At 41.4% G+C, this 15,904-nt stretch overlaps 1 protein-coding gene across 1 annotated transcript in view; it reads left to right on the top strand.

The window, feature by feature from the left end:
• The window catches only part of FGD6 (FYVE, RhoGEF and PH domain containing 6), a 119,066-nt gene that overhangs the window by 90,480 nt on the left and 12,682 nt on the right, over positions 1 to 15,904 (top strand). Inside the window, exons 14-19 of the mRNA XM_006118299.5 lie at positions 521 to 600; positions 5,318 to 5,420; positions 6,523 to 6,669; positions 7,606 to 7,708; positions 9,578 to 9,705; positions 14,612 to 14,740. Of these exons, the coding sequence (XP_006118361.3) occupies positions 521 to 600; positions 5,318 to 5,420; positions 6,523 to 6,669; positions 7,606 to 7,708; positions 9,578 to 9,705; positions 14,612 to 14,740 (690 nt within the window). The remainder of the gene's footprint in view (positions 1 to 520; positions 601 to 5,317; positions 5,421 to 6,522; positions 6,670 to 7,605; positions 7,709 to 9,577; positions 9,706 to 14,611; positions 14,741 to 15,904) is intronic.

The raw sequence follows: 15,904 nt of genomic DNA, 5'->3' as shown, positions 1-15,904 counted from the left end.
AATCCTCCACCCTTTACTATGAACCTTCTAAAAAGTGTTCTGTCAAGCAATCTCCCAGCTAGAATATCCTGAGCTGTGTCAAGAAACTCCTGTGCCATACACTGACATAGGCAGACTCAGCTGTTAGGGGACACTGGAACAGAAGGACAGTTCCAACTCCTGAACAGGAGTTAACTGTCAATGCCAAAGAAAAGGACCAAGTTCAGCTGCCTCAGATTCACAGAAGACAGCATGAGAGACTACATATAAGATGCATTCTTTGTTTTGTAATGTCAGCAAATGTCCTGGGGTTGGGGGCTACATAAACATTTGACCTATAAATGCATTTATGCTTGAAACTTGTGATTTCGTAAGTCACGGGCTGGTATAGGAACTCCTACTTTAGTACTATTTCCTGGCCAGTTTTTACTCTTTCTGCAAGACAGAAATCTTTTGCTTTAGTTCACCTGTTGTTAGAGGTGTTTCCTTGAAGTCGAATAGATTAATTTCAATTAACAGTTGTTTTCTGTGTCCACTGTAGGTTAGAAAACCAACCCAAGAAGCTTATCAAAATGAGTTGAACATAGAAAGTGTAGAGCGATCCTTCATACTCTCAGCAAGGTAAATATCCTGAGCTGCTAATGTATATTAAGTAGCATACTTTTTTCAGATAGAGCATTAGCTAAGAAGCTGGATAATATCTAAGCTTATATTCATTGTTTTGTACTTACGCAGTGAAAGTCTCTCTCATCTACAGTAGTAACTACAATCATGGACAATTTGTAGAAGTTTCTGAAATGTAGACAGACTAGTTTAGGTTTCAAAAAATACGTATTACTTAAGATGACCCACAGAGTTATAAATAATGAATTTTTAAGTTAATGTTACACCACTTGTGTGCAGTTCACCTTTTTTTTCTAGGGAAAACTCCCAACAGATGTGGGAGAACAGAGTTCAAATTCTGTACCAAAGGATGTTAGCCTTCGAACTGTCTGGGCAATGACTCTGTCAAGATTTTGATCTCACCACTACATTTGTTTAACTGTTTACAAGGCTGAAAAGACAGACTGCATGAGTTCTGTTGAAGTCATTCAGTACCATATGAGAATTATATCTTGATATCTTTTGAGGAGAAAAAATGCTGCTGCTGTTTAAAAACATAAGTCTAAAAATGTGTACCTAAGTGCTTCTATTTTGGGCTTTGAGAAGAGATTTTTCTGTTTCTACTTCTCTTCCAAAGTTACTGCTAATGACCACTTTTCTCTTTCTGTGCTTTCTGGCATTAACAAGGGGTGGGATGTGTGCAATCTAGCAATAAATTACTCATGATAATGAGGCTTGTGATATACATTTGAGGGAAAGGAAGTTGCCATGAGTCTTCTAGATGTAGCACAGATTACATTAGAACAGGAAGCAGATTTATTTTGAAGCTCCAAAGTAGAAGTGGTATTAAATTATTGAAACACATAAATAGATTCATTGTGGATGTTAGCCAAATCATCTTTCACATTTTGGCTCCCACATATCAAATCAATGGTGTTAAGAAGATATGTTGCTGTTATCAGCAAATTAGATCCTCATGAATAGAATTCAGATTATTCACTGCCTCTAAATAATTGTACAAAAGCTCTTTTCTTTGTGAAACTCTTTATCAAAGGCATGGTTCTCCTAGTCTAGCTGTTTAGAGAATCTGAGCTATAAATTTTATTATACATTTGGTCAACTGCGACAATACTGATGTCAAGGAGCTAAGATACATTTCCTCGTCTTTTTGCAAAAGAATTAGCATGGGCTTCATTGCTTTCTGTGACCTTGCATCTGTTGACTTCAGGATGTTTGCACAACAATAGTGCTTCTAACAGCGAGGATTCCGAGTTAACATCATCCAAGCAACCAAAGGAAATAGCACAATTGTGCCTGAGTAATAGCAGTTATTTATAACTGAGGATTGAAAAGAAGTTTTGTGTGAATTTATACCAGGTCATGTGTCTCCAATGCAGATATTTTGCATTTGGGGGGAAAGGTGCATTGCCCGCAGGATCGGGTTTGATTCTGCACTTGTTGAAGCCAATGACAGTGTTGCCATTGCTTGTAGTCAGTGCAGATTCAGACCTTTGGTGCCTAAGTGCCACAGTGACTGAGCACTTTACAGATATCTAGGAATAACCTTGATACAAATGCAGGATAGGACTGGGTTGGGAAACTTCAGGCCTAGGGACTGGATGCAGCTCCTGAGGCTCGGGGGCCCCCCTCAAAATTGGGGAGCTTGCACTGGTGCTCCAGCCTTCTCAGCCTCCTCCCTTCTTCCCCCTGCTGCCCCACCACGGGGCTGGAGCACGCAAAATCTACTACCCTGGACCAGTGAAGAGGAGTTTTTGTTGTTGTTTTTGCTTCTCACTTGTGTGTGGACCCTGACTAATTTTTCTGTGGGTCAGCAGCCCCCGATCCAAAAAAGGTTCCCCATCTCTGATAGGACTATGATATCATCTTTGCTCTAGCGAATATGAAGATTTATGGAAATGATCTTGTTACCTTGAAAATTATTGGGGTGTCAAATGACTATATCTGTATACATATAACTGAATCTTAACATTTGAGGTCATGCGTTTGTTTGGTTTCACTATTCAGGAGAAATTAACATTTCATACTGATGCATGAAAATGATATTTTCATTGTACATGAGAGGAAATAACTGAGACTCCTCTGCATACATAGACTGTGGCTTTGACTATGTGGTTGTAATTTTTTTTCATGGTAAATGACAGTATTATAAAATAGATCATAATTTCCACAGGCTGAATGCATAACCCTTATTTTTTCTAACTTTTGTGCCTGAAAGTGGTTGCTGTCAAACTTAGTGAAATACTTTATATGAGGGAGAAAATGATGGAATCAAACGGTTCCTAACAGAAAGGTGTTAACATTAAAAAAAAAAAAAAAAACCCTAGCTACTACTATAATAGGTGCACACTTTTTGGACAGTCTTAATAGGGCGTCAGTGTGTGGTAGGCCATTGGACATTTAAAACTTAAGTGTCCACCCCAGGTCTGAATTAAGGCATATTGATACTAGAACTGTTGCTTCTATGTTTCTGTAAGACTTTCTTTGCTAGTATTGTCACTCTTGCTTCCTCAGAACCATTCAATTCTCATTTTAAAAAATATGAATCCGTGCTTGTCTAGCTTGTTTAAGCTCTTGAGGCAAGAATCATGATTTAAACAGTCATGATAGAAGCAAAAGGCATTTACTAGTGATTAATGATCAGTTGGGAAAAGGAAATGTTCCAAGGTACAGTTGAAGATTTCCAGCTGTAATTAATACTCAGGAAATGCACAGAGCCAAAGTCATTGTAACTGTTATAAGATGAACAGGAGTATGCCGAGGGAGAAGGTATTTGGATTTTTTTCAATGACTGTTGCAGTTTCCGTCAGTATGTACAATGGATGTGTACAAATTGTATTTCTCATCTTTCAGTATTATTCATCATTTTATATCTCATTCTAAAAGATTTTGGCTCTCCTTTGTTCACTTAATGTTGTCATTCCCTGTGTGCTACTAAACAGGTCAAATAAAATTCTTACCAGTCTTTAGAGCAGGGGTGGGCAAAAGGGCCTCTGTGGGCCAGATCCAGCCCGCCAAGTGGGTTGATCGGGCCCACAAAGGCCCTGCTGCTCCCCCGTCCCCAGGCCAATTAGGGCTTCAGGACAGGAGGAAGCACATGAAGTTTCCTCCACCCCACCAAGAGCACACTGCGCTTTGAAGAGCCACACACTCTTGGCAGGGTGGGAGGAAACTTCGTGCGCTCCTCCGCCCCCAAGCCCTGATTGGCCTGGAGGCAGGGGGAGCATGAGGTTTCCTCCACCTTATCCCCACTCTGCGAAGAGTGCACGGCACTTAGAATCACCACACGCTCCTGATAGGGCGGGAGGAGGCTTCACATGCTCCCCCACCCCCAGGCCAATCAGGGCCTGGGGGTGGGGGAAGCACATGAAGTTTCCGCCGCCTTGCGAGGAGTGCGCGGCACTTAGAAGCGCCATGCGCTCCTGGCAGGTCAAGAGGAGGCTTTGCATTCTCCCCCGCCCTCAGGCCCTAATTGGCCTGTGGGTGAGGGAGCACGGGAAGTCTCCTCCCACCTCAGGTGCATGGGTGCCTAGGGGGCACCTGGGTGGGGCAAAGGGGCTCCCCCACTCCCAAACCAATCATGGTCTGTGGATGAGGAAGCCCAGAAGTATACTGGCCCCATCCCTTGTGTTTGAGGCCTGCCCCTTCCGGTGTAGGCTGGGACCACTTCAAAAATTTTTGAAGTGGGCCCCCAACTAAAAATTATTGCCCACTCCTGCCTGCTTTAGAGAGACAGGCTTCCCCTCTGCTGTTTTTACTGACAGCCATATTCAGTATGTTCAGGACACAACAGAACTGAAGTCTGAAAAGCCTCTTAAGGGTAAGTTCAATTTTTACAAAAAAATTATAAAACTTTTAACATAGCAAAACTCTGCCCGTTTCCTCAGAGAGATATAGATATTTTGCAAGTCTTACTGGCAGTTTGATCTAATGGCTGTGTGAAAATCTAGACAGCACTCTGGTTGATCTGTGCAGAATTCAAGAATTCTCTTTTCATAGGTTAATAATGAAAAGACCATGGCTCTGATTCTGCAAACAGGTAGCACATAATTGATTTCAGTGGGATTGCTAAAGTGAATAAATGCTGAATGTTTGCAGGACTAGGGACTCGATTGTGCACTCACATTACTAGTCCCGCTGAAGTCTGTGTGTGCTTTGGATGCTCAGCCAGCATCCCTGAAAATTGGGCCACTTATAATTTAGTTGTTTAATTACCCTGCTAAGTCTATATTTAAAGGCAACCAAATTTTGAAAACTTTAGACAATCTCTGAGCCATAGGAGTTGATGGGAGACTTGAATATTCCAGAGCTAATCCGTAATGTTTTTTTCTCACAGGATAAGAAAACCCCAAAATAATTAAATATTTTGGTAAAATATTCTACTTCCAAAGGGAAGGATAGTCAAAGGACCAATAGTACATAGCTCTGGGCCTGCCTATATCTTGCCTCATTTTTCACAGTTTCTTTCCTTGTCCCCCTTACACCTGGAATTGTCCTGCTTGATTCTGTATAAACATAACTTCAGCTACCTCCAAATCCCTGCTCTAAACCCACTTATCTCTCTAATGCTCTAACAATGATCAGTGTTCCCACATGAGTCTAATATAATCAAAACTAATAACAAAAAAAGAAATAACATATGTGCCTGGCAAAAACCATGGTCAGCTTTTACTAATTTTAAATGTTAACCGTACTTTGATGTCTTTGACACCCACAGTTCTGCTACAGAAAGGGATGAATGGTTAGAAGCCATCTCCAGGTCAATTGAAGAGTATACAAAGAAAAGAATCACGTTTAACCCAAGTAAAAGTCTTGAAGAGGTACACCACACCATTTTATCTGATTTCTTTGGGCATGAATATATTTTCTACCAAGAATTAAAACTTAGCACAACACTTCAGAAAAGTGGCAAGTATTAATAATAGACTAGAATTTGAGGTGTATATCTTTCCTAGTTTCATTTATTCATTAAATTCAGAAGTAGATTCTCACTAATCCTAAGAGCAGGAGAAAAAGGGGTTCAATATCCATTCTAGTCCTTAAAATAAAGTAACTCTAAGATAATGGATGCAAACAAATTGGGATATCTTGTCAGTAAACAAGTGGAGCAGGGGTGCCAATGGAGGGGTGAACACTCCCCCCCCCCCCCCAACAAAGTTTTTGCACTTGCTCACAGTGACACAGGCTGTGGAGTTGGGAAGTGGGGCATGATTTGATCACTTAAGCAGTAGTCTAATACTAAATCAACACTGCTGCTGCTGGAACAATCTGGAGCATTGCTGCAGCTGTGTGATCTAAATGTCACTGAAATCTGACCTGGCCTCACCTCCATACTGCTAAAAAGGTGGTCAGCCAAGTGATGTTGCGACCGGGTGCACAGGGAATCCTATATGGTGGAGTGCGATGGTGTCTACCTAGATCTTGACTCCTGGTGGCACCAGCTCATGCCCTGTGTGAGTGAAAGAGAGGGGAGACTCCGTATGGCAGGAGGGGCAGGCAGGAACAGGGACCAGAATGGTTTTCCTGCATGAGAAAGGGAAGGAAATGCCTGAATTCCCCTCATCTCAAAATCTCTAAATTGGTGCCACTGAAATAGAGATTTATTAGCACTTGTAGGACTCTCTGAAGTAATTTTAGCATCTTCTTTTAGAGCTGAATTGTGATAACATTGTTGGCAAACCAACAGAGAATCTATATTTAAGACACTGACCAGTTATGCAAGAGGAGATCTTTAGGAAACGGCTTGCATATAGAATAGTGATAGAGTTACAGCCGTGTTAGTCTGCTCTAGCTGAAACAAAAGACAGCTTATGTTCTATCTTGTTTTAGGAAATGGGATACTTACGTTTAACCTTGATAATTCAGTAGTGGAAAATACATTACTGCTTATAATTTAATGGAGTTCTACCTCCATTTTCTTAGGCAGATCCAGAGAAAGAGGAAGGAGGTAGTCCTCTTGGATCAAAGGCTCCCATCTGGGTTCCTGACACGAGAGCCACTATGTGTATGATCTGTACTAGTGAATTCACATTGACCTGGAGAAGACATCACTGCAGGGCATGTGGAAAGGTTGGGTGATTTTGTAACTTTCCTTTTGCAAGAGTCATTCAAGATTTTTGTTTCAATATAGGGGGAATTTGAGTACATTAAAATGCAATGTTGAGAGAACATTATACCTTGGATGAGAATAACAATATTTAGAGTAGGAAATAATGTTATAGACTCCTTCTCTAGTTAAACCTGTCTCATGCTGCTTGTCCTATTTTACATTTCAGGAGGAAAAAAATAGTATATGTCCCTCACGCCATCAGAAGTATAATGCAAACAAGAAAAATTAACTGAAATATTCAAAATATAATTTTCACTGGCTGTGAATTAATGTTGAACTCATTTTAAGAGACTTCTAAACAATGTATACCCATGAAATTAAAAAAACTATTGTATATTTCACTGCTGTATTGGAATAGTCCTATTTCACATCTTACTTTTAGTCAAATGGGAGTTTAGTATTCATTGTAGTTGACACATATCAATTTCTCTAGAACACAGACAAGAGGGTAATAGGTAGATATTGTGATTTTCTAAAAACACAAGTTTTTTAAAACTGAGGATCTTAACAAACTTCTAGATGAAATTTGACAATACAATAACAATTTGATAATTTACACTTTTCTAGTTGATAAATTGTATAGATCTTGTTAATCCAGTAGTTTCACCATCACCATTCTCAGATGTTTATTGTTCAAAGTATTCTTTACAAAATCAGAAAATTGTACAACTATAGAATATTGTCAGTCAGGTAAAATAAGTTCTGGAAAGAGTACTTTGTGTGGAATATCTCTGTGACTGCATGCATGGCCCTCCAAACCCTCATGTTGTAAAATTGGTACTTGTTTGGGACTTAATAGCATGGGCTTAGTGAAATTCAAATATAAATCTTTAAGGGACTGGTGTATGTTTGTGGTTGTGCAGCCTGTATAATAATGCTGGTTTACATGTTTTCAGATTATTTGCCAAGCATGTTCCACAAATAAACATGGCTTAGACTATATGAAAAACCAACCAGCAAGAGTATGTGATCACTGCTTCAAAGAACTCCAGAAACAAGGTAGAGGAAAACTTTTTGAATCCATTTATCTCTGACTCTTAATTGTATAGCCCCCATTTCCATAGTATCTGAGCACCTCGTAGTCTTTATCATCCCAGCACCCCTGTGAAAACCCCGTTTTACAGATGGGAGAACTAAGGCACAAAGACAACAAGTGACTTTCCCAAGGTCACACAAGAAGTCTGTGGCAGAGCAGGAAACTGTGAATGTAAGTTTCCCCAAATGCCAGGCTAGCAACTAACCACTGGCCAATACTTCCTCTTGGATCCAGAGACTAGTGCTGTTGATATTTGCAGTAGTATTATGAGTGTTGTGATACCAAGGTGACTTTTCCAGGGCTCTTGTGGTAAAGCAGAGGCTACTTACGAACTGTCTTGCCACTTACAATTTCCACCTTCAGTTGCTAGTGGATGCTGTGTTGCAGGTAGCTGTAGCAGTTGTCTAGTGCACTGGGGCAGCCTTTGCATCCTGACCTGTGTCACAGCCCCAGAGCAGGTGCAGCAGAACAGAGCACCCTATCATCTCCCACCCCACTTGAGGGGCAGCCTGTCATGCTAACCAGTATAGTCTTCTTGTCTCCCTCTAGTCCCCCATCTCTCTGCCTATTTCTATCTGTATTGTCTTGCTTTATATGGTACTTAGAGGCTGCGTCTAGACTGGCAAGTTTTTCTGCAAAAGCAGTTGCTTTTGCGGAAAAACTTGCCAGCTGTCTACACTGGCCGCTTGAATTTCCGCAAGACCACTGACTATCTCATGTAAGGTTGTTGGTGTTCTTGCGGAAATGCTATGCTGCTCCCGTTCGGGGAAAAAGCCCTCTTGCACAAATGCTTTTGCGCAAGAGGGCCATTATAGACAACGTGGTATTGTTTTGCGCAAAAAAGCCCCGATAGCGAAAATGGCGATCAGGGATTTCTTGCGCAAAACCGTGTCTAGATTGGCACGGACGCTTTTCCGCAAAAAGTGCTTTTGCAGAAAAGCGGCCGTGCCAATCTAGACGCTCTTTTCCGCAAATGCTTTTAATGGAAAACTTTTCCGTTAAAAGCATTTGCGGAAAATCATGCTAGTCTAGACGCAGCCAGATTGTAAGCTCTTTGGAGCAAGCACTGCCCTTTTGTTTTGTGTTTGTGCAGCACCTAGCACAGTGAGGTCCACGTTTATGACTACGACTCCTAGGCACTAGAGTAACATACACAATTCATGCTGCTAATAATCACCGCCCCTCTACAACAGGCAGAAAGGGAGAGTTAATGGATGCAGGCCCCAGGGACAGCCTCGTTCTCTGCAGGCTGGCCACAGGCAGCCACTGCTGATGCGGGCCAGGGGAATAGAGGGGGGTGGGAATGGGAGGCTATAGGACTTTAATGAGGAGATTTGAGGGAGGAAGCATACTCAGAGTTGGGGTCTGCAAGACCTTGCTGGGAAGGAGTGGCAAGCAGCAGGAGCCCTTGCCATTGTGTATTTGGGTAGAGTGGAAGTGTCAGGAACTAGATGTACAGGAGAGTTGGGGCCTGCATTTTGTGTGTGGGAATATGTCGTGTGTATTGAGGGTTGAGTTGTCACCCTGTAATTGTTTTATATACACTGGAGGTGGGCTGGGCAAGTTCAGAAACAGGATTTATACTTATACTTACGATTTTTTTAACTTTCGGAATTGGCAATACTGAGAGGCAAAATTCCTGTCGAAATGAATATGGTTAGGAAATATAACATGGTATACAATGTTTCAGCAATTAACTTTGTGGGGTTTTTTTTAAATTACTTAATACCAAACAGAAATGATAGTGGTGTCTAAAACTTTTTGTAAGGAACACTATGTATATGTTTGTTCTCTGCCACATAAAAGCCCTGTGCATGTTGTATACATTTTAGATAACCAGTTCACTCCTAAGAGTGGCTCCCCAGTGAACCATAAATCTCCATCCAGTGCCTTGTCTACAGTGTTACATAGTATTCCATCGGGGAGAAAACAGAAAAAAATTCCTGCTGCTCTGAAAGAAGTAAGTGTTTCCTTTAAACTTTACTTCTCTTCGGTGTTAAATCATCCAGGTTTTATTAACAATAAACAATTTTAAAAAAATGTTCTATACTCTTTTTCAGACGTTTAAAGGAAGGGGGGTGTTTCTGGTGACACACTGTATGTGTAGGCACGCTGCATTACAGCTCCACTGACATAGCTGCACTGCGTCTGGTGAAGACATGCATGGCAGAAGCTATATTGGCAAGAGAAACTCTCCCGCCAATATAATGCTGCGTGCATGAGCACTTATGTGGTGTAATTTGTGTCACTCGGGGTAGGGGGGGTGACTCACCACTGAATGACATAGATTATGCCAACATAGGTTGTAGTGAAGACATAGCTCAGTAAAACAGATGAAATTTAATTATCGGGTTGTCTTGGGGCTCGATTGTGACTAGGTGGAGACATAGCACTACAGGAGGTGTTGTGGTTCAGACACTGCGTCAAAAATTCTCCCCTGATTTCTCCATGCTGTACCCCATCCAAGGTGCTATTAATTTACAATACAAACAGCAAATTCATCACCCCCCACATATTTACTCAGCTACACTGATCAGTACATAGGGGGAAGGTATGGGGAGTTCAAGATTCTACCCATTCCCCCCTCTCCCCCTCCCACCTGCTCTGGAGAGTGGGATGGTGCAGAAATAAGCAGACTGTTAACAGTATGTGATTGGACTCAAAGTTCAGGTAGCCAACAGAGGGGAGCTCTGACTTCCTCTCATTCTGTTGCACAGGCCTGTATCTAATCTTCCTTGATTACAGAAGTCTTGCTTCCAGCCTCCATAGAGGGGAATTTTTGTAGCTGTAATAAGTATTATTTGGAGCTGAGTGAGTTAGTGACAGTATCTTAAGATCAGAATGCAGACTGGGTCTCTGAGGACAGGGCAGCATATAGAAGACAAAGTGGGGAGGCAATCCATGAAAGCTCTAGTATATTTATAAAAATGATGTACTGTGGAAAAGTGCTGTGTAAGAGCTAGGTGGTGATCTTACTTATTATGGGTATGCTAATTGTTGGTAAGGCAGCCTTGTGTTTTAGTGATACTAATGTAATAGAAATATATATGGTTCACTTTCACTTTTGCACTTAGCTACTAGCAGTGTTCACTCTAATTTTTTCCACCCCCTGAGTGGAATGAATTTTCTTATGTGTACCAAAGTGGAGGTGATTTTGATATCTCATCTCCACATTGGTTCACATAACAAAATTCCTGTAGCAGGAGCTGGGGCCAAGCAGTTCTGAGCATGGGAGCTCAGGGTTGAGGGCAGAAGTTTGGGGCACAAGGGCCCTCTGTCCGGATGTGCAAGCTCTGGGTGATAAGGGGTTTGGAGTGCAGGAGCAGAGTTCCAGGTTTGGGAAGGGATTCAGGTTTGGGGAGAGGTTCTGGGTTGGGGGAGCTGGAGGAAAGTACAGGCTGTGGGCTGGGGATAAGGGCTTTGAGGTACAGGAGGGTGTTCAGGGCTGTTGGGGAGTTTCATGGTGGAGCAAGGAGGTTTGGTGTTGGGCTTACCTGGACAGCTCCCTGCTGTGGCCTGTGAGGAGGGACATCCCCACCCTGTCGGCCACAGTAGTTCTATGCCAGAGTCTGCAAGGAGGAACTTCCGTCTGCCATCCCCAGCAGCTCCATGATGGGGTAAGCAGGGAAGGGCTCCCCTTGACCTGCCATGGAAGCCTCTGAGCTTTGGGAAACCCATCTGTCCTCACTACAGCCCTGAGCTCCTGCATAGGCTTAATGGGAAGTTGCAAGGCTACACAGCTTAGAGGAAAACTATGGTTATTAGTACTGGCTTTTTGATATGTTAGCCATTTCTACCATGATGGTATAAACTACAAGAACAAAACTTCATTTCGATAGTGGCTGATGGCTGTATGCAAATTCTTTGCACTATAAGAGATCAAACAATAGACAAAATTGTTTTCTAAAAATAAAAACAGTCCTGCACCATTGGTGAGTGGCAGCGTGAGATTTGCATATGTATATTAACTCCTATCTGCCAGGTATGACAAAATTATTTACAATCCAAAGGTGTGTTTGCATGTTACTTTATTATTAGTTTTTATGTAGGTTTCATGGGACATGCAAGCACAGGACGATTTGATGGATTAGTTTTTCTTGGGGGCTCAAATAGACATCAGGAGTCATTACATTCATGTTAAGAGCTTTGCTCACTGAGGTTCATGAGATACACAGCTTGTTTTTTGAGTGTCTCAAGGTGGCAGTCATGCATTCCAACAGAGTGCAGTGAAACACATACAACACAGAATATATTAATTGACCTCTAAAAAGGCTGCCTATATTCCACGAAAATCCTTAGTGTTCTGTGCAATATGCTGTGTTTGAAGGATGCCCAAAATTTGGTTATACTGTCTCCCAGTCTTCCATGGATGAGAACCCCTCTCATAATCTTGGATTGTTGCTCTTAAGGAGAGAGTGCATATGCCCTGGCAATTCAAATTCATGTTGACAACAATATTATTTTAAAACTAAGGAGAGTATAATAGATTCCTGAGTTGCAGTGACTGACCTAGGAGCGGTTCCTATATTTCTTGTGTAGCAAAATTCCCTTTGGATGTAAGGGACACTTTGGTGCACAAGCAGTACAGGATTGGGCTCTTAATTTTTTTAATATGATTGCACCTCTCAGAGAAACTGAGATTGAAAAATATTTTTAGAACATCACTCTTATTAGGAAGAATCTGTCTTTTAGGGGAGAGCAAACAGGAGAGTGTAATGTATTTCATGCTGTATAAAACCAAGCTACTGCTGTAAGGACTGGAAGAAATTTCCCTGCTGAAACATAAAATGTAGTTAATCATTTATTGCCATTTGAAACATATATATGTATTCCTCTTCCTGCTGTGTGAAGCCTTTTAGCACTCCCTGCAGCTTTGAGTTACTCACATTTTGATGTATCCCTTTGTAAGCATGTAGTAAAAAATTTTACAGAAGACTTTCAGTTTATCATCTGTTGCTCTGAGGGCTCAACATTCCACATGAGATAGCTATGGCCCTCCATAGTGCTTGTTAATTTCCTCTTTTTAGACATGTTCCTTTCTAGAAAATGTCACTGTCAGTGCTACTCAAAGCTTTAAATGCAGTGTGAATACTGTAAATATTTGAACTGGTAATGTAATGTTCATCTAATAAAGGGTCTGCAAAGGGTCTTTTACTTCCAAAGATAAATGTTGTAATTAAAATATAGTCAAAAATATAATTTGAAATTGCATCACTTTGCAACCTACCAGGGTGGAGGGAAGCATAACCCTCTTTATTATACAGGATGGCATTGCATAGCCAGAAACCATGACAGACATAAAGTGGTGGCTGATTCCTCCCTTTCGAATCAGTAGTCCCTTGGCAAATTAGAATGGGTTACTTCCTTCAGTTGTCATTGGCATCATTCACTATGGATGGACTAGACCACTTTTATACAAAGAGCCTGCCAATCCAATCATTTCAGCCTCAGAGTCCATGAATCTCAAAATATAACCAAACATTCTGCAGGTCAAAATGTTTTAAGAAAATTGAGCTCTTGGATCAGTCCATAGACGTTATTTCCATTATCTTACAAAACTCCAAACCATAAAATATTTCTTTTTAATTGCATAGCTAGCAAAAAATGCAGTTGAAATAATAGGAGAAAAGCAATTACTCATCTGTGCACACAGAGAAAATTTCCTATTTCTTCCACTGTTTCTATTTTTATTTCTCTTTTCTAATTTGGCACTCAGCAGTTAAACAGCAATTTTGATGCAATTTGGGTGAAAAGTTTAAATGTAACAGAGTGAATGTCTCCTCTTCAAAAATCAAGTTTTAGGGGGTTAGCTTTTCAGACAGGATTGTATCTGCCTTTCACCGAAGAGTTGGGGGATTTACCAACATAGATGTTTTCCTGGAGATATTATTTCCTAGGTGCAGATAATAGGGCAAAGGTTTAGTTTGTACTTATAGATCTGCTAACTCTTTCACAAGCAGTTCTTTTTTTGTGATGGCACTGCTCGGCACCGCCAGTCAGAGATTACCTGGAAAGAACAGAGCGTACCAGCACCTCTGTAATGAAAATGGCTGTCTTAAAGAGGCCATGTCATAAAGGGGAAATGCTGGGCCCACTGCCTTTGCATTTTTCCTTAAAAAATCTCCAAACAAGTGATCTTAAATTTGTTTAATTCTGCTTTTTGTAAGTACAGATTGTAAATTTTGGATAATTTTCACTGGTCTCCTTGAAATAGCTTCCTTTTTAAATATACAGAAAAAAATGATAGAAATCGTGTGTGCGTGTGTGTGTGTGTGTGCGCGCGCGCATATTTTATGGAAATATGCTCTACCTGCCAACCAATTTTTTTTAAAAGGTCCAGATGTTGAAGATTGTATACAGCATATCAAGCTCTTCAATTATAGTTGTTTTTGCATCTGTTAAAGTTGGTTTCAGAGATTTCTTAGGCCTCCGAGGAAAGTATGCAGCTGTATCCTTGAAGGCTATACACAGCATAGCCTAAAATGTTAATCTGTTAAGTGATGAATTTTATTTATGGCCTATTTGAACTATATTCCTGTACCGATCCATATCTCGGCAATTGCAGCAGTGAGTCTCCTTAATATAGTACCTTTAAAAACATGGGATGCAGTGCTGAATACTGTATGATTAGTTTCCTTTAACTTGTTTCTGCTGTACTTATTTTCATGGTCTCTGCTGAATAAAAATCTGTATCTAGTTTCTTTTCAAGAGAAATTATGTAGTGGCATAGGTGCTTGGTTGGAGGTTTAGGTTCCCCAATTAGTATTTGGACTTATAGGCATACTTTAGAAATATCAACAAAGAACTGGGTGGGGATAAAGCCAGGTACACATACACATACATACAGATTCTGTTTTTTATTTCAGGTTTCTGCAAATACAGAAGACTCCTCAATGAGTGGCTATTTATATAGATCAAAGGGCAGCAAAAAACCATGGAAACACCTGTGGTTTGTCATAAAAAATAAGGTGCTATACACGTATGCTGCTAGTGAGGTAAGAAGGCATTGATTTTTTGTTCTACATATTTTAAAGTATTGCTCAGTTATGAGATCTACAAAGGAGTCCATCTCCATATAGTATTACACATTGAGTCTTCCCTGAAAGAGGTGGAAGAATCTGAGGTGTTCAGCTGTTAACTAGATGATGTCTCTTTCTAGAGGCAACTAAGTGAGTCATAGTAGTCACCTTTACAAGTAGATGATATCTGTTTTGATGCATCATCTTGGAAAAATGGCTGGTGCCAACAGCCTGCAAGCACATTGGAGCATCTCAGTTTGTTGCTTCCACCTGATGTACTTGTGGCTGTTTTTGAATAAAGAGCAGACTTAAATACACCTGGCTTCTTAGCCTGCTTTCTCCACTCTGCAACACTCTCCCGATGCCTGGTGCGCCATTTAGAAAAAAGGAAATACGACAACACTTATGTCGTTTCTGTTTTGCTCAGCCATGTTTAATCTTATTGAAGCATGGACGTGATGATCATAACGCTCCGTGCAGAAGGGAAAAAGGGAGTGTAACACTGTGGGGTGTAACACTATGTGAAGGGTGAGGGTGCCCATCTCACACCTGTCACTCAGATATTCTCCACTTTGCTTCCCCAGTCTGTGTCTCTAACTCTACCTACCAAAGTCTCTGTACCTGACCCAATGGTTAGATTCTCCAACTTTCCCCTGTTTGCAGGGCAGCGCAGTTCAATAATCCCAGTCAATAACTTGCCCCTCCTTATGGGGCAATGTGACCCAATGGTCAGAGTCTCTCAAGGAACGGTAGATAGGGAACGGTTTATATCCCCGGAAGAGGGGTCCAGGCCTTCCCAACCCACTGGACCCCAGCCCAGGGCCCTGTTAGTGGCTTTCTGTAGCCACTGAGTCAGCTGGAAAAAGCTCCGTCGGAAACTCGCTGACTCTCCGGCTTCAGCTCACTCACCATGTAACCTTCCCTGGGTTTCTTCCTACTACAGTACTCTCAGCTCTCGGATGGATCTCCAGCTCCCCTCTTTGTGGGATCTAGCTGGTTGTGCATGCTTCTGGGATCTGCGAGGTCTCTGACTGCACCTGGCCTCCAGCCTGTGTGGTAGTGCCTCAGTGTGTGGGTAGTTGCTGCGGTTTGTCTGTAGCTGGCCAGGCACATCCTCTTTCTCCAGCCCCAACTGAGCTG

The sequence above is a fragment of the Pelodiscus sinensis genome, chromosome 1 (genome assembly GCF_052426305.1).
Source record: "Pelodiscus sinensis isolate ZL-2025 chromosome 1, ASM5242630v1, whole genome shotgun sequence".
NCBI lineage: Eukaryota > Metazoa > Chordata > Testudines > Trionychidae > Pelodiscus > Pelodiscus sinensis.
Note: the sequence above shows the minus strand (reverse complement) of the source record. Positions and strands in the feature narration are given on the sequence as shown.